The following is a 22,578-nucleotide window of genomic DNA, read 5'->3' as shown; positions in this document are numbered from 1 at the left end:
CGTTGGATTTGCTTGGACATTTCTAATTAAAGGGAGATGCTGCGCAAGACAGGTTCCGCACCTTGGTCTGTTAACTCAATTTTGAGTGCTGCTTTTGATCGGAAAGAAGAAAAGAAGAAATTCTCCCCGGTTCCGAGCAGCATCAATGAAGATAAAACAGGAATTGAGTTTGAGAGAATAGAATTCGAATAACTGCTTGGAAAATTGAAATTGAAAATTCTCGTTATGTGCATAACAATTTAATTTCCCAAATCCTATTATGCTGTAGGTACTAACGATACGATGATGAATATCAAAGGCATTATAGGGAAGGTGGAGGTTAAAACCATAATGATATTTTAATTATTTTAACATCTTTTTTTTACAACTTAAGTTATACATTGTTAGACAAACAACATGCTCAATAAAACTATTACTTGAGGTTCTAAAAATAGTTGGTATGTAGAATAAAATAATAAAGAGAACACACTAGTAGCTGATGTATAGCTTAGAAATTTTAGTTCAAAAGAATCTGTTTTCGCTAGAGTATTGGTTGGAATTTTGGAGGTAGAAGAGTAATGCTTTTCCAAGTCTCTTTAATAGTCAAGCTTCATAACGTATTATACACACAATTTTGTTACAGTTACAGTAGTCGTCAACTCCTGTAGAGTGATCACCATTGTAGACTAACCAAAACCGTAGGGTAGTTGTATAATTCATATGATCGGGGACTACCCTATCACATTAGACATATTGGTTTAAAAACCTACCACCAATAAACGTTGATATTATACATTAAGAAGAAATTGACTAATTTATAGATGAACTCCAAAAATGTTAACACATTAACCAAGCTTGCAATTGATCCACCCATTACTCCCAACAATTGCTTTAGGATATTAAATTGTTTCATTCAATTGTAAGGTATGGGATTCTATTGTGAGGTTAATTAGGTGTTGAGCATTGTTTTTTGTGGTGTGGCTCTCCTTAGAATCTCATCATAAATACAATGTACTGGATGTAAGTTTACCGGAGAGAGAGTTAGTTGATGGAGATTGGATCAAACATTCATAAAGTTTGGTCAACACCAATTTATGTTGTATTCAATGTGTGTTCGAACCGTGTTACTATCTTGTACCAGTTTTGGACAATCATCATACCACTGTCTTCTGCATGTTTGTGTTAAATTGACATGCCAACTATCAGTTATGATGCTGAATGATCAAAATATTTAGCAACAACTTTAATCTGCAAAAACTCATGTCATAAGCCAAAACTGCAATATTATTGTTCAAAATAACATTGCTTTGTTTATTTGAAAAATATTTACAACAGTGAAAAATCTTTTTCTGTTTAACAATTTCTTTATCAACAGTCTGCAATGGAGTGAAGTTGTTTATTGGACAAGTTGGTACGATAATGTTGAAAAAGAATTATTCATGCTTCACTTGTGTCTCTTAATAAAATAGCGCATACCTATTTCTAATTTCTAAATAAACTCGCCTATCTTTAATAAATTCTCACTTTTCTTATTTTATTTAATAACTAAAACTTATACCAAATACATTTATAAAGATTACAAATTAAAGTTTTAAAATATAAAAAAGAAAATCATATCACCCTTCAAAATTAAATAGAGTGAATTTGTTACTATGTAATAAATTTATATCTTAATGGTCTATACAAATAAATGAACATAAATTTTAAGTAAGATAAATCAAAATTACAAGCAATTCATTCAATATACTTAGTGACACTTTATTGTAATTAAATAATTTAATGTACTATAACTAAAAAACAAGAAATGTGAGTATAATTAATTTCTCCATATGTTCATGAATTGAAAAATATCAATTATTAATTTTTTTACCGATGTACTTGAACTCTAAACCCAAAAACTTGAACCATAACCTCTCCCACCCCTTACATTTTCATTTTCAAACCAACTCCTTCTAGTATTGGTAATTTTTGTTCACAATTCTAGCATGCTGTTAGAGCCTTGTCCAATAATATTGCATCTATATCTTCATGTTCTACCATTTAATGCAAAAAAGAAATTATCGTAGGATGGTATCTGATGTATTTAGTTTTTGAATAATGCAGATTATGCATGAAGTCTTTTACATCTTAATTTTATGAATTTTACATTAAATATTTTGAAGATCATATTGACTAATGAAATATGTTTTTAAAAGTTAGTATGGAGGATTATTAGACATTTATTATTATTTTTAACACTATTTAAACTAATTCACCATGAGATCTAAAACCACACATATTGTATCAAGATATAAGATATTGATATTAATTTCACTCCAAGACCTTAAGAATGATTTATGGATCTTCTTCAAATTAGAGTCACACTTAAATTTAATAACATTTTCTTTGGTGAAATATGATTTTGTAATGTTATCAATTTAGTATTAATTTCTTATTACAAATGCAAGTTAATTATGTACTCCATTTTTCTATATTGAATAGAGGTTACTTTTTAAATTATGGAACTTTGGAAGGTAATTATTTATTCGTAGACTTATTGAGATGTTCAGAGTTATTAAGTTCAACTTATTGATTTAGTATCAATTTCTTAATACGAGTTTAAATACAAGTGCAAGTTACTTAAGTACTTGAAATAGATAGAGAGTGATCTTTTAAGTTATGGAAGATTGGAAGGTAATTATTTATTTGTGGACTGATTGAGACGTTGAGAGTTATTAAAGATCGACTAAATGATTAAGAAACACTAATCATAATTAATAGGTAGATAGGTAATATTTAGTGGAATCTTATCTCACAAAATTATAATTAACTTAGAAGTGAATTATTGAATTAGATAATGTGTTAATTCACGAGTTCACCACCCACATAATAAAAAGTCGTTATTAATTACTTTTGGCTAGGTCAGGTCTCAAAGGTAATTAACTACTAACATTTATTTATTTATTTATTTGAATGTATAGTTGTGATTTGATGAGTATGTGAAAAAGCACAAGACATATTTTCAATCGAAGATATATTGGTATGTTTTACCAAAATAAAGTTTATGACAACAATCCATCTATCCCACCTTGAGAGCTTACAAAAATAATATACAACCTCAACCATATACTTTCAAATCCTAAGCTATCTAAGAACTCAAATGGTTCTATGCAGGGTATAAACTTATACTAAAGTAAAATTCCTTCTTTCTTTACACTACAATTGTTCACCACTCCCCGCATAAGCAGGGAACTAAGAAGAAATTGTGAGGGACTCAGAAACTGTGGAATCACATTGCTCACCTTTTAATGTCTTATTCAGGTCACAAAGTCTGGCAACAATTGTGCAGCAAACCTCTTTGGGTTTTGCATGCTGATACTCTCATAAGCAGCTGAAGAGTGAGGAGACGAAGTGTTTATGCTACCAAACTCATTTGGTTCACCAATGTCCAAGCTTCTACCCAGTTGAATGTTTTGGTTTGGGAGGAATGTTTGATGAGTTCCGGGTAATGAATCAAGACCAAGAGTGAGGGAAACACCATTACCTGAAAACCTCGGAGCAAACTGCTCTGCATCAAATCTTCCAATATCCCCAATTGGGTACTGTCCAAAACCACCAATGAAGTTTGTTTGGTTTCCCATGAAAGAGGATTCGTTTCTACCTTGCCTTTCCTCCCCAAATTTCATTGAGAGTTGCTCATTGTTTGCCTCATTGGGCTTCACATCGATGTTCATTGAAGGGACACTATTTGGGGAATGCATCATCTCATGATTCCTTGCTTTCTTCGGACTTCCCTGTGTGATCCCTTCTAGCTCCGAAGACCCCATGAAGCTGAATCCTGATTGGTTTCTCACACTCCCACCAAGTGGTGACGTTGATGCTCTAGAAATTGAAACCATACCAGTGTTCTGGCTCTTTGAAACTTCTTGTTTGGAATTGAAACTTTTAGCCTCGGTTTCACCGGAAGGACCTTTCTCTGGTGGTGCTGCCATTTTCGTAGAAGAATCTTCATTGCTCTTGCTTGATTTATCCTCAGATCCATTCTGTTCATGATCCTTCATCTCTTCCAAGTACATTTCCTCCACCATTGGCTTCCAAAGCCGAACCCGAGCATTTATAAACCAATTTGAGACCTGTCATCCACCCAGCACTGTTAATGCGAAGAACCATTCATCAAATGGAAGAGTTAAATACCATTACTATGTCACTTACCTGGCTCCTTGTTAGCCCTGTTTGCTTTGCCAACATGTGTTTGTCCGAGTCCTTGGGGTAACTGGAACCAAACTCAGTTATTTCAGCACAACTTGCAAATCTTTCAAGTAATTAACAGTTTAAGATTTTTGAAGTTAGAAGAGAGAGTTTTTCTGAAAGTTAAGTGCTTACGGGTGGAGGAAGTGTTCGAAGAGCCAGGCACGAAGAACAGAAACAGATCTTTCAGGCAATCCCCTCTGGGGTCTCCAAGCATTGTGCTGGATCATTCCCAATTGTTGAAGAGCTCGTTGTTGCCTCAGATGATGGTCCACATATTTGAGCCTCGAACCTTCTATTTTCCCTCCAAAGCAATCTTCTTCTCCTAAGCTCTTGTTTGCAGCTCGAACCTGTCCTGCAATAGCATCCTTCAAACACCGAAATTGCTTAGAGATTGTTTGCAATGCAAGAGCCGTGTATGTCCTCGCAGACCCAATCCCCGCAGCTTGCTCAAATGATGACACCACAATCTCCATCTGCTGGTGGTACTGTCTGTACCTTTGCTCCACCTTCAACCACAAACATCACGTCAATAAACTATCCATTAATTCAACATCAACCCAATTCACTTTTTATTAGATAAGATGAAGCTATGATTTCAAGTCCAACACTAGTACTCATACCAACATGAAAAGCCAAAAACACCAAGACTGTATTTAAATCGTTGAAAAATGGGAAATCCATTTAAAATGTGAAAGTTATAACAATTGAGTTGTTCATAAACGGGAAAAACCCGTGAGAAGTTTAACCAATGATGTTGTAAGTAAAATGAACTACACATACCTCATCAAGCATGGCAATCAGTTTGGCTTTCTTCATCTGGATTTCTTGTCTTTCTGCAGTTGATAGCTCAGAGCTACGTTTTCCGTTTCCTTCACCACCAACCGAACCATCTCCACTACCTGCTGCGGATGATTCTCCAATCACCTTCGTCTGTCCCCCACTCTTTTTACCCAACTCAGTGCCAATCCCATTGTTAACATTCACAACCTCTTCTAGAAGCTCATGCGCTGCCTTCAAGTACTTTGAGCTCAGGAGAACGCTCTGAATGCCCGAAGCTCCATTGTTGGTAACCCCAGACGCCGACGACGGCGAACTCCCCGACACGCGCAAGTCTTCGCCGGACATGCCCGGCGCCTGACCCTCCCGGAACGACCCCAGCCCCAGAGACAAGCCCTGCTGCGCGCGTGGGGTCTCACGCGCCGCCGAGGCCGGGTCTAAAGCGTTCCAGTGATTGTACTGCATGCGTGGGAGGAAGCCATGCAGCGCCGAGACATCGTGGTGCCCGTGCATGGAGTGGTGGTTGAGGTCCTGGGAAGCCGGGAGGGGGATTCCAACGAATTGTTGGGTGTGTGAGGGCGGCGCGTGAGGGTTGAAGTTGTTGTTGCTGTTGGCGCCGGCAACCGCGGCGGGGTTGAGAAACACGAGATTTCCCGCAGCGTGTGAGGGCGGGGGCTGCGACGGCGCGTCGGGGTAGTGGATGTAACCTGGATTCATGAGGACAAGAGTTTGGAGTCCGTCGGCGGCACCGGATTGGATTTCGGAGTTACCATGATGAAAGTATGTCGCCATCGGTTTTTGGTATAACAGGTTGTTACTTCACTGAAAAGAGAGCACTACCACCACGTTAGTTATTACTCTATGCTTTCGAAGTTCACATCCAATCCCACACATAGCCTAAACATGCACCTCTCACTTACACATGTAGTTGAATTTGTGCCGTACCTGCGATGAATCTTGCAACGATTTGTGGATCAACCCATCAACACAACTCCCAATAATTGCAGCTCTTTCGGTAGTTTTTTCTCTCTCAAAGGAATCCTGAGCAAACAAACACAAACAGAAGTGGGAAAACCGATGAAAACTAAACCTGAATAACAATATCTGAGATCGTGTTGCGGTGGTTGTTGATTCCAAATTAAGTCGCTCGGTGCATGGTTTTGTGATGAAGTTTTAATGGAATGAATGATATGGTATGTATAGTGTACCTGGTGATAGGAGAATTGGGGTGCGCACGTGGTTCATGATCGTTTCTGAACTGCAAGGGAAAGAAGAAATTGATTTGCAGTGAGCTGAGAAGTACGAGAAAGAGAAAGAGAGAGAGAGAAGGAGAAGGACGCACAGACGCACACGCACAGTTAGTCTCACCCATGAAAGCAAAACAGTTATGGCTAACGAAAACGTACATGAAAGCAGAAAGAAATTGATGGATCAAACGGAGCTGTCAACGTGCATATGTTGTGATCTATGTATCTATCTATCTATGTTGGGATTTCATCAGTCGCTTCACTTGCAAAGAGGAAAGCTCTCTGTCAGACTCAAATCCGCTGCAATTCCACCCCAACTGAAAAGGGTAAAAAAAGAGTTCAAGAGAGAGATGGTTAAAAAAGACTCGGGAAAAAGATGCCCATCTTTCTTCACTTCATTATCCACACATTTATCATCTTTTTCTTTTTAAAAAATTCTTTTTTTATTATATCAAATTCTGGGTTGGGGGGAAATTGTGAGAACAATGAAGTGAGCATACATATACACACATACATGCCTGCCTCAGTGCCCCTTTTTTTTTTCTTTTGAAAAACAAGTACCTGTGAAATGAATAGATCAAAACAGGGGAACTTCTTTTGATTTGACCCTCTCTTTTCAAATCATTTGATGCACAAGCCAAGCACCCTTTGATGAGCAACAAAGAACTTTTGAAGAGAGAGAGAGAGAGTAGCTTTGTGCTGAGAAATCTATAAAAAATATATAATGAAAATGCAATCACGGTGTGTCAGATGATACAAACAGCTGAAAAACGAGGAAACGTCTCCTTCCGCAAAGCCCAATTAATTGTTTGTTTAATAAGAAAAAGAAAAAGAAAAAAAAAATAAAAAGGAGGATGATGATGGACAAGAAGCGGGTGGAGGGATCTCATTGCTCATTTCTCCATTAAATATCTCGTTGTCGTTTTCGCAATTTCCATTTTTTTTTCTCATCAACTTATTTGGGAATTTTTTGTGGTTGGATGCCTGAGTTTGAAGATAAAGCAATTAAATGGCTAAGGAACGCAGAACCAACTACCATAACACCAACTTTAATGCTTTAAAAGCTGAAAATATATTTCTCAAAATTATTTTCCAAATTATTTACAGTTGTATTTCCCCTGCAATGATTATCCCTCAGATTTATTTATCATCTCCTAAACTTTACCAATTACCCTACAGTGCGTAAATTTTAGCAGATTAAAAGTGTAACCGGAAAAAGAGAAAAGTTAAAGAGCGAGTTAAAAAAGCAAGGGGTCCCAATCAAGTGCATGTATGATGTGTCTATGAATCATGAGCCCCTAAATAAAGTGGTCCCTTCTTGGCTCTCATGCATCAGACCTATACTAGCAGACATCAGCATATCACAATGATCAACATAACAAAATAAAAGAATTGAATATTTCTGAGAAATGAATCTATTATCCCTTGTCTCGTTTTCTTATCCCAAAAAAATAAAAAAGGTAATTATCAGAAATTGTCTGCGAAGAGATATTGAATGCAGCGAAAGGATGAGTTGAGTGGGATGGATGCGTGAAAAGAAGCAGAGAGTAGAAAGAAATTGACAAAGAAGGAAATGCACGGCCCAATAAATAATTAGTAATAACCCTTTCCAGCTTGTTTGAGGTAACCCCATGATTCGCATGGAAAGACAGAGAATAACCATATTTATTAAAATTGTGAAGTGCAACGGCTATTTTCTACATCCCAGGCTTTTAGAAGTTTTCAATCACCATCAGTAACTATTATTGTGTAAGAATGAGCAGTGACAAATTTAAGGCCTGTGATGTTAATAGGACTACAAATTTCGAAGTTGGGGACATTCATTCATTTAGCTAGCTCGGGTATATCATATCATATCATATCCATTCATAAAGCAGAGCAAAAGATATATATATATATATATATATATATATATATATATATATATATATATAATGGTAGGCGCGCTATTAATATAGTATATGTGTGTATAAAAGTGTCTATGAATGGCCTTTTAATAATGAACATGTCATTCTCGTAGAGATCAATGTCAATAGTATTTATTTCATAGGTGTCTTGGATTCTTTCGTGAAAACTCATGCCAACTTTTTGTTCTTGACCCAGTTGCATTAACAACAACCAGGTTTTCAGTTTTCACAGCTAGTAAAAGCACATTGGATCTCCCGCGGACACTTGTGAAAACCAGAGTAAAAGGTTGCCTTCTTCAGTTACTCCATACATAATAATAGATACTCAATGAATATTCATATGTCAGATCTTTCAATACTTTCACCCTGTACTTAAAAAGGTACATCCATCCACACCACTCACTCATCTTCTTTTCTGTCTTTTCTATTCTTTTAACCTAAATTCTTTCATTCTATTCTTTTATTTACTATTCATACTTAATTGCATTTTGCTCAAGATCATAATTTTATATATATTTCTTTCTAATAATCCCTTTGAATTTCCATTGAAAGAAACCCCACATTTATCCATGCATTCACCAAGGTTGTCTTTCTATTAAAAATTACTGAGATTTTTTTTAAATCTATTTTAAATTTAAATATATGGGTATTATTTAAATTTAAAATTTAAGAAAAATGAAAAAAATACGGTTGAGCTAATACAGCTATTATACTATATATGGGTGATTGTTTAGACGATATAATTAATTAAAGGGAAAAAAACCTTAGAGATTAAAATTCGTACTTGGGATTTAATTATAATTTATAGGATTGAGTGTTTATTACTACTAAACCAAAAGTTATAGTCGATAATTAGAGTGTAACTCTTTTTACTTAAGAACATAACATTCAGATGTCACGATTTAATTGTGATCTGACCCACTTAACTTTTGTCACGCAGAATAATTGATGTCATCTGTCATCCTGTATCAATATTTTATATATATAATAACTTATATATAATTGGATGCATGTTGTGTGCAAATGATTTGTAAAAGTAAAAGCATTATGGAAATTATGGAAGCCTAGAGTTAGCTAAGAAGGTGGAGGTTTTATTAGCATGATGATGGTGACACGGAATTGAATTAGTTTGGATAAGATGTTTGTGTGGAGAAAGAATGGAGATGCATGATGACATAATACTGCAATTAAAGAAGTAGAGATTAAGTTAATGGTGAGAAAATGTGGGAAATTAAGTAACAATAGATGATGAGGTAAGTAATTTTTTAATCCAAGTGTATTTATCAGAAGAATAGGAGGAAAAGATGTACAAGGCCGTACACGGTGTCCCCTTAAAGAATTTTGGATTGTGTTGATTTTGAGTTAACCAAATAGATAACTGGCACACATCACATCAAGGAAACCGCATTGTGCGATGATCCTGAACTCACCCTGTCCATGTTTATGGGTGTGACTATATATAATATAAAAGGGGATTTTGTAAGTGGCCGTGTATGGTCCCTTTTGTGTGTTTGCTCTATCAATTTCAATATTGTTATCATGGGACTCTCTGCTTTTCTTATTCCACAATTTCTTTTCTGAAGAAAATGACTTGAAAAGAAGGTCACAGATTTCCTATTTGAACAATTCTATATATTGATGAAAAAGCATGATTGTTTACTAAAGAAGGGGTGAAAAATTGAAGGGCAGGTTAAAAGAAGAAAGTAAAAGATTGAGGCGTGTCACGTGAGGTTTTTGACTTGGCAGTGGCATGAATTTGTGTAGTGTAGTGGACCCATGTTTTTATTAGGGAGGAAAAAACGAGAGAGTTAGTTTGTAAATGGTGTTATCTTTGATGGAAGGAATAGAATAGAATAGCCGTGTGAAGACGCAACTATTATGATTTGGTTGTGTTGTGTTGTGGTGGCCATAGAGAGTGAAGACCGAAATAAAAGAGGGTAATATTGAAAGAAAAGTGAAGGGGCCACGACACACCTACCAACGACCCCACTCACCCCACTTCCTGCTACCAAGTTCTTCATCCCCCGGCATCTCTGTAACCATACACTACCAGAATACAGATATATATCAAACTTCAAAAAAACTATATTCTAAAATAATTTCTTCGATAAGTCCACTCCTACACTTCTAGAAATATTTGAATTTTTCAGCTACAATCATTCACAACCGTCAAAATAATCAAACTTCGCTCACATTTACGCCTGTTAAAATTGTTTTCTCATCGTGTAAAACTGTTCATTTATATATTTAACTCTGTTGACATGTTGTTGACAAGGATTACAAAAACTTACATTCAATATTTTTAATAGTTTTAAATTCCAATTTTATGAATAAAATATAATTAATAATTTTATAAGAATGGATCGCTTTAAATAATGTACCCCTCCCTGTCTTCTTTAAACCCGCAATCACACATACACACACTAAAGAAACAGTAATGTTTTATTTTGAAGGAGATGTCCGATGAGTTAGAATCAGGGATGTAAAAAAATTATCTATCTGTATTCGTAAATAAAACAGATAGGTAGAAAATGGATATCTATAACGAGTATGGATATTTTTATACCCGTATGTTAACGGAACATGTACAGATATTATAATATTAGTACTCATGAATATCCATATTTGTTATACTTTAGTTTAGATTAAAAAAACATGATAAAAACATTAACATATTGAATTTGAATGTATTATTTTTTATCAATTGGTCTAATAAAATCTTTATTTCTTTGTAAACTGTCATCCAACACTATTTAAATGAGTTATTTGCATTTTGTTTGAAATTTATGAATGTTATGCATTGTATTTTTATTTGAATTTATGGTTAAAATATGTTATTAAATAATTTTTCCTTTATAAATACCTATGTACCCGTGGATATTCGTAAATATTAAAAACAATATGTGGATACTCGCATAATAAATACCCACACAGATATGAATACTGATACACCACGACTATTTATCCAACTGATAAGATACAGGAAAACTATTACCGATACCATATCTCATCCCGTTGACATCCCTAATTAAAATGGATAGAGGTTACAGTAATTTAAATTTACTATTTAAAAATATATTTGTCCTTGTCTGTTCGATATTTATTTAAAAGATGATTATAAATTATTTTATACTTGCAAACATGGATATTAATTTAATAATAATATTATTATTATTAAATTTATTACATTTTATTATCATAACAAAAAATAAACACACAAATACACATGTTTTCATAATAAAATTTAAATAGAATTATATTATAAAATGTTAACACGAATAACATTACGTTTTTCTAAAAAAGACAAGTTTAAATTAAATACACAGCAAAATATAAGTTTGATTAATTTCTTTAAAAGCAATTCTACTTTTATAACTAAATATAGACACAAATCTGTAAAATTATTTTTTAACAAATTTCATTTTTTTTACTACCAATGACTTAATTTAATTACTTGATTTAATTCTAAAGAACATTTAAATAAAAACTACTAACAATTACTGATAAATATTTGTAAATATGAATAATGCTACTCTATTGACACTTTGATACTTCAAGTATTTCTAGGAATGTCAGGAGCCTGTCATTTACATTTTAAGAGTTTATCTCAGACTAATACAACTCTACTGAAAAATTAAGTAAAGCTTAACTAAGTTATTATATATATATATATATATATATATATATATATATATATATATATATATATTAAAAATCAAACTTCAAATACCACTCTAATACTACTGGTTAGATTTATAAGAAAGAGGTTTCATTTGGGAAGATACAACACCTACGAGATCTGAGTCCAATCACATCAGACATTGACATCACTCTCAACCCAAAACTTTAAGGCAATGGGTTTATGGGTCTTTATTATTATATATTACTCTACTTTCTCATTTTTATCAAATGTGAGACTTAGACTCACACTTGGATTTCTAACGGATATCCATTTGGATTCACGTATCTTTGCAGAAAAAGAAGTTATTATTTTGTTGTTTGTTATCGAAATACTATAAAAAGCAGTGAAGGAGCATGTTTTCTCCGGAAGGTGGCAACAGAGAAAAGATGAAGAGGATCCATAGACGTAACTGGTTTTGAAGAAAACATAATTTTGAAAGGGAATTGCATTATTGATGTTGCTATGTTTTTGTTTATCTGAATGGTCTTGTAATTCTAAAGCAGGCGGCTACCATGCCCCAACTTTTGCCTACTTGGCTACCTTTGGTCTTTCGTTGTGATGTATTTTAGTATTATATTATTATCATATCCGACCTCAACGTATGTTTTGGTTTCTTGGTCTTGCCTTCAACACTCAAAAGTCAATACCTCATAGAAATCCATTCCCATATCATGTTCATTGAATCTTCTTGACATGACTCCACCACCTTCGTCTTTTGTTTTCTTCCCATTCCCATGCATCTAAAAAATAATCAAACTTCTCTATTCTACAACTACCAAAATACCTTTAAACCATACACCAAGTGGGACCAACGTAAAACTCATGAAAAACAATATCATCTTTTTATGTTCAATCCATCCTCACTGCAAAGGATCACATTTTTTCATTATTAAAATCATAATTTCAAACTTAGTTCTAATTCTGTCAAACTTACTCACTATAATGCCAATTCTAATTACTGTCTGTTTTACACGTTGATGACTTATTCAGTTAGGTTAGTTATTGAATCAGTAGTTAGAATGAGTCTCAAATGACTTTTAACATAACTCATTATATCCAACAAGAATATTACTTAAATAATTACATTTCATTTATAAAACCAGCCAAAAATACCAAGAAAAAAATTGCAACTCTTTTATTTCATAAAGAAACCGAATCTATTGATTAAAAAGGTTAGCTAAAACAAACCAATCTTAACCAGGCTCGTTTACCAGTCTCTGCCACCTACCATATTACTTGGGTAAGTGGAGATTCTCATAGAAAATACCTAATCATCTTGCACATTAGGGTCATCTGTATTTCGAGAGATTGGAAGATATATATTGTTAAATATTTAAAAAAAAAGCTCGGATTTTTACTTTTTTATTAGAGAGTTATGGTTTTTAAATCTTTTAAAAGTACATCATATAAAAATAATAATATGTATTTTTTTTAATTATGACATTTTCAACCTCTCATTTTATCCGAGATTGGATATGTTGTAGACAACGTGTCAACAAGATGAAATAAAATAAAATAAAAAAAGAGAGAGAGAAAAAAATATTTTATTTGTATATGTAACGTAATTAATGTACATTTAGTTAAAAGTAGTAGTTTTACTTTCATTATTTGAAGGGAAAAAGTAATATTTTAATAATTTATAATTTAATTAGAAAACTGACCATTTATTTTGACAACATACGTTTGAGATGATTTTTTGTTAGTCAGTAACGTAAAAAGACAGTGTACTAAAACTATTTTTTTATCACTATTATTACTTAAAAGTGATAATGACATTTTTAATTATTATTTTTAAATATTCAATAATATTTTATTTTGTATATTTATGCCTAATATATTGTTCTTTTTTATCTTTACCATTTAATTTTGGTAAAATATTTAATTCAATATAAATAAACATTCGCTATTCTAGGGGTATAAAATTTCTATCTACTTCCTGGTCTATTTCTTTTTTCTTTTAAATGCCGATTTTTTCTATATGTTAATTTTAAAATTTTCGGATAACATTTTTATACTAAAATTAGTTACAATTACATAAATACAAAATACGTAATGATGTATATAAAAAATATAATAAATAACTCATTTAAAGCTATATTAAAAATATAAAAATTAAATAATATATATTTTTTCAAATAATTAAACTACTATTATAAAGAAAAAAAAAAGTTACTAGTAATATCTACGAGTTTCTTCGCTTTTCTTTTGTTTATTGAATGTGTGGCTACAGGTCCAGAGACCAGATTATTTCGATTTTTGGCACTTTTTTCTTTGGTTGAATTATTGCCATCGTTTTCATTTCATTGGCATGAATTTTGATTAATATAGTTTTGGATAGAGAAGGATGAAAAAGATTTGAAAATTAATTAGCATTTACTAAAAATTTGGCAGATAGAAACTTGGAAGATCTGGGAAGCCAAGCATGGGACATTTTCCGCATATCTCTCGTAGGGCATGTGATGTGCTTTCACTTCCACTTTAATTAAATCACGTTTTTTTCTTCCATTCAATATTCATGTTTTTTGCCTTCAACTTATCCATGGATGCACAAAAACACGAGGCCATGCTTAATTTCTACAATTACCAAAAATACTATTAATTTACTATAAAAAAAACTATTAGATTGCTTTTAAAGTACCTCATATTTTCTATAATAATCCCTTTACTACTTTGGTGTGATTATTATTGAATATGTTTTATATATTAATTTTATTTATTGCACTAGAACATTTTTCTTCTTTTTAACGTGCATTTCAATATAAATATGATGAGATTTATAGTTCGATGTTGTTGAACTGTGGCCAATAAAAATGTGTATCATTTATCTTTACACAGCAAAAAAAAAAAAATGTATTTTTCTATATTATTGATTGGATCAATTCCTTTATATCAATTGAACTTACGGTTAAGATATTTTGTTAGTCGGATTAGTCTTCGTTATCCGAATCTGAATTGCAAAATTTCATAACTTCAATCTTACAAATGAAAAAAAAAAGTTAAAAAGAAGAAAGATTTTCACTAAAAATGATTAATTAAGTTTTTTTTTTTTTTATATGGGACTAAACATGCGAGTTCACTTTGTAATTTGATAAGTGACTTAAATTTGTTTATAATAGATAAATAATCGTTTATGACCATTTAATAGTCTTATACAATGGAAAAAAACTACATCATCTTTTACCTTTAAAAAATAAGATAAAAGCAATTAACAAGAGAATATAATGTGAATCTTAAAAAATGAAGAAAAAGTCTTTGTTTACTAATAATAAAAAAATAATAGTACGTAAAAAATTCTACAGCATATATTACTCTTCCATGTCAATACACTCGTATCCTCCAAAACAATAACTTAACTCAAATATCATAACATCTTACACATTAATATAAGTAAAATCAAATACAAACTTAAAGTATTTTTGACCAAAGGATGTGAAAACACCATGGACCATAAGTTTATTATATAACTACTATCAATGAGTCTATTACTTATTTTAGGTAATGTGATACTTTCCAATAGGTATTATTACCACCAATCCAATATTACATCACTTAAAAGTCAAGGTCACTAATAATTTAAATACAATACGTTTTTCTTCCTTTGTCTTATAAGGTGTTTTGAAAAAATTGTAATAGTACGAGTTAAAAAACAAACAATATTTCAAATATGGTGATCAATCCTAAAGGTATTACCTCGAACTAGGTTAGATTAACAATGTTTATAAAAATGAAAAAAATGGTTTAAAAATTAACCTTGTTTCTCTTCTACCTTACAGGGAATGTGTTTATTCCAATACTCTCAATAATTTTATATCACTTAAAAATTAATAATAATAACAATTTAAATACACTCTTCAAAATAAAATCGTAATTATTTGTTAAATTGCGAAATGAATAATACTTCAAATATTATTGTATTCGTCTAAATAACAATAATTATAATTTTAAAATAGTTAATACAATATCGTTTTTATTATAATATGTTGTTTTAGAATGTATATATTAAACTATTATAATAAATATTAAACAAATTTTATTTACGTATAAATTTTTTAAAGTATTTTTAAATGAATTTAATATAATTCGTTGGTCGGACTTGACCTTGAAAAATTACATAGTTATTAACGACCTAAAATAAGAAAAAGAAAAAGATATCTTCAACCATTAACCGTATATAGCAAAGCAAACTTTGTAGTCTGATGATAAGATGATAAGGATGTCGGTCAAACAAAATGAAACAGGATTATTGATGTTTTAATTTATTTTGATAGAATTTTTTTTAAATATAAATTCAAAAGCATTAAGATCATATAGTATTAATTGTGACTGCTGAAAAAAAAATGCATATATACTATTTGTTTATATATAGTTTATATGATATTTTGAAATTTTAGCTTTCAAATATATATATATATATATATATATATATATATATATATATATATATATATATATATATATATATATATCAAAGTCTTTCAAAATTTAGAAACGTAATTAAAAACATTTTTAGTTTTGTTTGGAATCACTACCTATAAATAAGATTTGGTTTTGTACTAAATAAAATCATATTACTAATAAACATAAAATATAATACTGAATTATTTCAAGCAATCGCTATTATTATGTTACATAGTACAAATCACATATTTGTATATAATTTACATCATTATACATTTTCAATTTAAAGAGCTATCACCTTAACATATATTTCCAATCCAAAAAGAAAAAATAACACAAATTTTTTTATTTAATTCACAATTTAAAACTACATAAATATTTAGTTTTATCTCTTATAACATTAAAATAATATTAAGTACATTTCAACAAAAAATTAAAATTTGATTTATTATAAACAATAATAATTCAACCTTATCAATTTTGTTCTCTCAGTTTCTTAAACCTATGTTTTCTTCTTCTTTTTTATTTAATCTATTTAATACTCCAGCTTAGAGTATAATGGTACATATTAATATTCTCTCAATTCAATAAACACCATCATATATATTCACTTATCATGATAGTCAGTTTATGTGACTTTATGCACCAAGCTACAAGTAGAACTTACCTTAAGTTTATGATTTTTCATCATTTAAGTGATTATTTGTAAGACATCTAAACTAATGTAATTGAATAAATTTGGGTTATTAGCTCCCTCAGTTTGCTATGTAAACTAAAAAGAAAAAAGAAAAACTCCAACCTCCATTAGCTTTCAATTCCAAATATCTTTTTTAATTTTGTTGTAAAGAAACACCATTAGAATTATTGTGTAAAATTAAAGAATAATTAAAAGATATTGTAGAATATATTTTAAGATAAAATAGTTAATATGATTAGAACGTATAAAATATGAGATTGAATTGAGAAAATATAAATACAGAACATAAATCTGTACTCACACCACACTGAGGCTAATTTATGAACTATAAATATATTAAACTAAAGTTTAGGGTGGAACAAATTAGTGTCACGTGACGGGTATGTTGTTCCATGGTATCTACGAAATGCTGGTTAAAGTTTGAATGAGAAATCTGATTTGCTCCAAAAGTTATTCCAATTAACGTAGGAAGTCAACCATAGAAGGGTTAGGAAAAAATAAAAAAGATATAATTAAGAAAAGAAATAATTTGCAATTAATCGGAATGATGGATTATTAATGAATGTATTAAAAGTGTATTTGAGAAATAAAAAGGTGGTCCCGTTGAGAGAGAGTGTACACGCGTCAGCCCCACAAGGCTTATCTGTATCTACCCTTTCCTAATCGCTTTAAGGAAGATTCGGTCCTAGTTATCTTTGTGGTTTAGGGAGGGTCCCACAGTGGAGGGAAGGTCAAGAAAGGAACCAATGGCGAAGAGGGTTGGGTGTGTCCGCAACTGCCTTTTATCTTTATCTTTAAATGCAATGGCAATGGCATGGCATGGCATGGCATGGATATGATAGTGTGTGATAGTATACAGAGATGTAGCAGCTATGACCTTTCTCCGTGTCGCTTTCTGGGTCTCTTTTCTTCTCTCCTCTCTCATCGACCTCAGCTGCATTATTGGATTGTTGGTGTCGGCGAATCGAACGGCTGCGAAGGGAAGGCGTAGGGGATTAGCCGTGTGTGGTGGCGTGTGAAGAGAGAAGATTTGAGATGGTGACTGGTGACATAACACGTACGCCACACCAAAAACCACAAAACTCCAAAATCCTGTGTGGGCTCCTCTTCCAGTTTTTTCAAGACCAAGCCAGGCAGAGACAACAAACAAAGGCTCTCTCATGACCTCACGTCAACGTCATGCCACCACTCTTTCCATCGTCTTTATTCATTTTCATTTTACCACAAATTAACAAAAGCCTCACAATAATATATTCGCAACCACACAAAAAATGTTTAATTATTATTAAATAATTCCAGATAGAAAAAAAAATTAAACACCAAATTTTAACATGCTCTGAGAAATATCACCCTCTAATCCTTACTTCTCAATCTTCTTAAACAGTGAATTCACCCAAAATAACACAGTATTAGTAATAGATATTGGACGTTGGATCACGTCCATCTACATACAACGATCGAAACAAAAATGGTGTATAATATTTGCATCTAAAAGGCATGAATTGATTTTTTCAGAAATTATTTTCAGTAAAAATTTTGTACATTTTAAGGAATTTGTAAAAATGCATTGACTTATAATTTTTTAATTGAATATGGTTTTATTTCTGATAAATGAACACTTTTTTCTTATAATTTGTTAACCTTTTCATGCTTGATATTTTTGTTTTGTTTCCATCTCAAAATTACTGTTAAACCATTCTATTTCCCTATTCAATCTGAACATATTATTTGAATAAAGAATAAATGTGATAAATAAAAATATTTGAATGAATAAAAGCAGGAAGAAAGTAAATTGTTTCCCTTATTTATATGGATAAAACATATTTTTAAACGTTTATAATAAGTTGTTTCTAAGAAAGATAATAAGAAAAAAAATATAATTAATCTCCCAATAATTTAAACTTAGTTTATAAATTAGTTAAATTATAAACCATTCAATATAATTTTTTAGTTTGTGTTTAAATTAATTTTAGTTTTATAAATTTGCTTTTTATCTTTATTTTCTATTCTAAAGGTTTTATAGAGAAGTTGGTATAAGGAAACATAAAATATGTATTTCAGTATATTATTTCTCTTACCATAACATTAATTATTATTTTTAAATCGTCAAAATTTTAAAAAACTAATAAAAATATAAAATAAGATAGGTTATTTTGTTCCGTTTACTTAGACATTGTTTACATTCATTTGGTTATAATATTTTTATATTATTCATATTTAAGAAAAAAGTATGTTGCAAATACTTATCATTTACAAAATTAAATTTATAGAAATACCATGTTGAAATTATATTTGTTTCGATTTTTTAAATTTCTGTTAAAGTTATAATTTTCTCCAAATACTATTATTTTAGATATGTTCAGAAATCTATTACTATTCAGTCAAAATAGAATTTGAAGATTTTTAATTTAATGTAATATCCAGAATAAAATTTATTGTTTATTCATAAAATTTATGCGAATTTATTATTTTTGAACGGAAAAGATAGTTATGAGACTGATTCTCGACACACAGATGAACTCAGAATTTGTTCAAGATACATTTAATGTTAAATCAGTTTTTCCGTCTTTACCTTCTCAATTTTGTAATAAATATTGGATTGTAGAATACTTTTGAAGTATTTATTGTTCCGACCTTAAGTTTATTAGAATATTTACTGTAGTTTCATATTATTTAAAAGTTAAAGTAAATAAAACATTTTTTAAAAGTGAATTTTTGATAGAAATTTAAAGTCCAACACAGATTTGACTTGGAACCAGATTCCAACTAAATTATATTACAAGTTGTGTAATGTTATTTCCTGTTAAATGTAGAAGAAGAAATGAAATCTGAAGTACACACTCTTTTATTAGATATATTTATCTTTTTCTCATTTTAGAGAAAAATGAGTAACTCAAACTTATAAATGGTTTTGTGACACTTTCGCTTATTTCATTCACCCAATACCCTTCACATTATTCTGTAAAAATTAATCTAAAATGATAATAGGCTAAATTATTTAAATCATTTTTATGGTCTCCAATCCATCCATTATCATAGAAAAATCTTAAATTAATCTCATTTATCTTTATGCATTTGAATTTTGTTATTGTTAAAATCAAGTTATTTTTATAAGTACTAGTGCAACGTTCAAAGGTATCATGTATTAGTTCATATTTTATTTTTTTATAATTTTTAAAAATAAATTATTCTCACGTATCAAACTGACATCATATTACATGATAGTGACTGTGTGATATCACAATAACACAATATTATGTGTCATTGTCAAGTCACGTGTCACTTCAACATCAGGTGTCTATTATGTCATGTGTTGTTGTCTTAAATATAATTTGGTCTCTATATTTATTTTTTATTGAGTCCTTTTTTAAAAAAAAAGTTTGAACAATTTTATCCCTTTCCAAATTAAATCCAAACTTTTTTTTTTCAATAATATCATGCAAATATTTTTATTAATAATTAATATTTATATTGAATATTTTTAACAAAATTTAATTTTGTTATATTTATATTTAATATTGAACTTTATTTAAAATTGTTTAAAATTGTTTTCAAATTGTAAATTGATTTGTTTTAAATGGTTAAAAAATTGTTTAAAATCATTTATATACATTTCAATGACACACATTTTAAAAAGAAAATTGTTGAGTTTAGTAATTCCTCTCAAGTCAAATTTTTATTTTTATAATTAATAACTTTTTTATGCTCAGTTCTGTTTATTGTTGTATTATCAATATGAGATTTGGTTAACACGTATTAAAAATCTAAAATCATAAAACTACTCTTATTTTTTTTTAGAAGGGCTTCTCATTTTAATATGACCTAAGATATTATGACAAACTTTTTTTTTACAAAATATGACAAAATTTATTTTTTAATACATATCAAACATTTTTCCTTTTTTTTCAAGTCACGTCAAATATTTCTATTATTAATTAAGGCATCGTTATTGTCAAAAGTTTATGGACAAAACAATGTTAAAAAAGAATTTTCCTTTTAGTATAACCTAAACCTTTCGGTATATCGTAATAATTTTGTGTTTTTGGTCATTTAAGATATTAATTTAAGTTTGTGTTAGTTGTTACTATTTAATTTGTCTATTTTTGTTATAAGACAAATTCTATCTTTACACCACTTAACATTATTTTTCACGATAATACTTGTACAATTTTCTTAGTCGTCACCGTTCTCAAACAAATGGATTAGAGTAGTTATTTTAAAATGTTTATTTTTAATGTTGGTAATAACAATATTAACCCATTAAGTTTTTATCTCTGATTATACTCTTTCTTTATTATTTTATTTTTCAATAGCAGTTGAGATGTAGAAGTTGATTTGGTTTAGAGATATATAATATATTTTTTACTTATGATATAATTATAATTAATATTTTCGTAGTATTTTCAAGCAAATTATTTATTTGATTGACAAAAATTGAGAAAAGTATTATAGTTTTAATATTATGTGTGTAAGACCAGTTTCTTAGCTTCTTTATTATAAGAAGAAATAAAACTTTAAAACTATGGTTTGTTACTTATTTTTTGTTGGATCAAGTGTTTATTATTAGAAAAAAAATTTATAATTGATAGACAAAATATAATTCTTTATATTCAACACTAAAACAATTAAAGCTTTTATGATTATATTGTGAATTGATCTACTTAATTTTCACTACGGAATAATCAAGAACACATGCAAAATCTCTTTCTTCACAATTTTACTGCTAAGACTTAGTCTAGTGGCAAGCACTAATGAATGCAACTCTCTTTTTACTTAAAAACTTAGTAGTAGCTTAAGCACAACAATTCAATTGTAATTTAATTCGTTTAACTTTTTAGATAATTGATACCACTTACCTTTATTTAATATATAATATCTTTTGACTGAGTATTAAAGTGTGATTATGTAGAGCAATAAACATCTTGTTTGACTCACTAAAACTTATTAGAACTTTTTTTTTTTGTATACTTTACATCATTGAATTTAGTTTGCATATTAAGTATCTTGATTGATTAGATTTCAAAATGACTGCACTTTGATGACTTTTATCATTTAAAACATTAGAATGTCACCAACACAAAATGCCTCTTCTAGATGGGATGATAAGAAAACTTTTCTTAAGAATATGCCTTGAAGAGATAAATGCTAAGAGTAAACCAAAAACACATTTTAGTAAAGAAGGTTGAGAAAAAAAAATTCAAAAAATACATGACAAAATTCAATTGAAAATAAGGCAGGACAAACAAACTATCATAGCAAATAAAGAATGGTGAATTATAAAAATAAGGCATCAATGCTTCTTTTAGGTTGATACATTTTTTTTTAAATATCACCTTTAATTGCATTTTTTTTAAATACCATCTCCAATAATTTAAAATAAATTAAATTTTTTAACTGGGTTTATTTTTTTTCTCAATTAAAATTAAAATGAAATATGTTTACCTATTAAGAGCTTAAAAATAAAATCATCACCATTTTTTCTTTAAAGAAAATATCTTGTCTTTTTTCTACAACTATGGTTGTCCAGCTCGAGAAGGGTAAAAGATCTATCCAATCTGACTCCAAAACTAAAATAAATGACTATTTTATAAATCGTTTCTAGTTTTTTTTTTTTTAACTAATTCATTGGCGTTAATAATCAGATCACAAGTACTAATCGGA

At 30.0% G+C, this 22,578-nt stretch overlaps 1 protein-coding gene across 2 annotated transcripts; it reads right to left on the bottom strand.

Annotated features, from left to right (window-relative positions):
* Positions 1-2,975: 2,975 nt before the first annotated feature.
* On the bottom strand, positions 2,976-7,003 carry LOC114181000 (BEL1-like homeodomain protein 1). Of its 2 annotated transcripts, none has more exons than XM_028067319.2 (8): positions 6,795-7,003; positions 6,393-6,550; positions 6,195-6,244; positions 5,907-6,027; positions 4,990-5,808; positions 4,342-4,715; positions 4,171-4,231; positions 2,976-4,091 (listed from the first exon to the last, which is right to left on the bottom strand). In XM_028067319.2, the coding sequence occupies exons 5-8, from the start codon at positions 5,776-5,778 to the stop codon at positions 3,276-3,278; spliced, it is 2,040 nt and encodes a 679-aa protein (XP_027923120.2). In that variant the 5' UTR covers positions 5,779-5,808; positions 5,907-6,027; positions 6,195-6,244; positions 6,393-6,550; positions 6,795-7,003; the 3' UTR covers positions 2,976-3,275. The 2 variants fall into 2 exon arrangements, with proteins under 2 accessions (XP_027923120.2, XP_027923115.2); XM_028067314.2 differs by having other exon boundaries at positions 5,932-6,027.
* Positions 7,004-22,578: the final 15,575 nt, after the last annotated feature.

This window comes from Vigna unguiculata, chromosome 1 (assembly GCF_037176805.1).
Source record: "Vigna unguiculata cultivar grain cowpea cultivar isolate G323 ecotype 2 chromosome 1, ASM3717680v1, whole genome shotgun sequence".
Lineage (NCBI taxonomy): Eukaryota > Viridiplantae > Streptophyta > Magnoliopsida > Fabales > Fabaceae > Vigna > Vigna unguiculata.
Note: the sequence above shows the minus strand (reverse complement) of the source record. Positions and strands in the feature narration are given on the sequence as shown.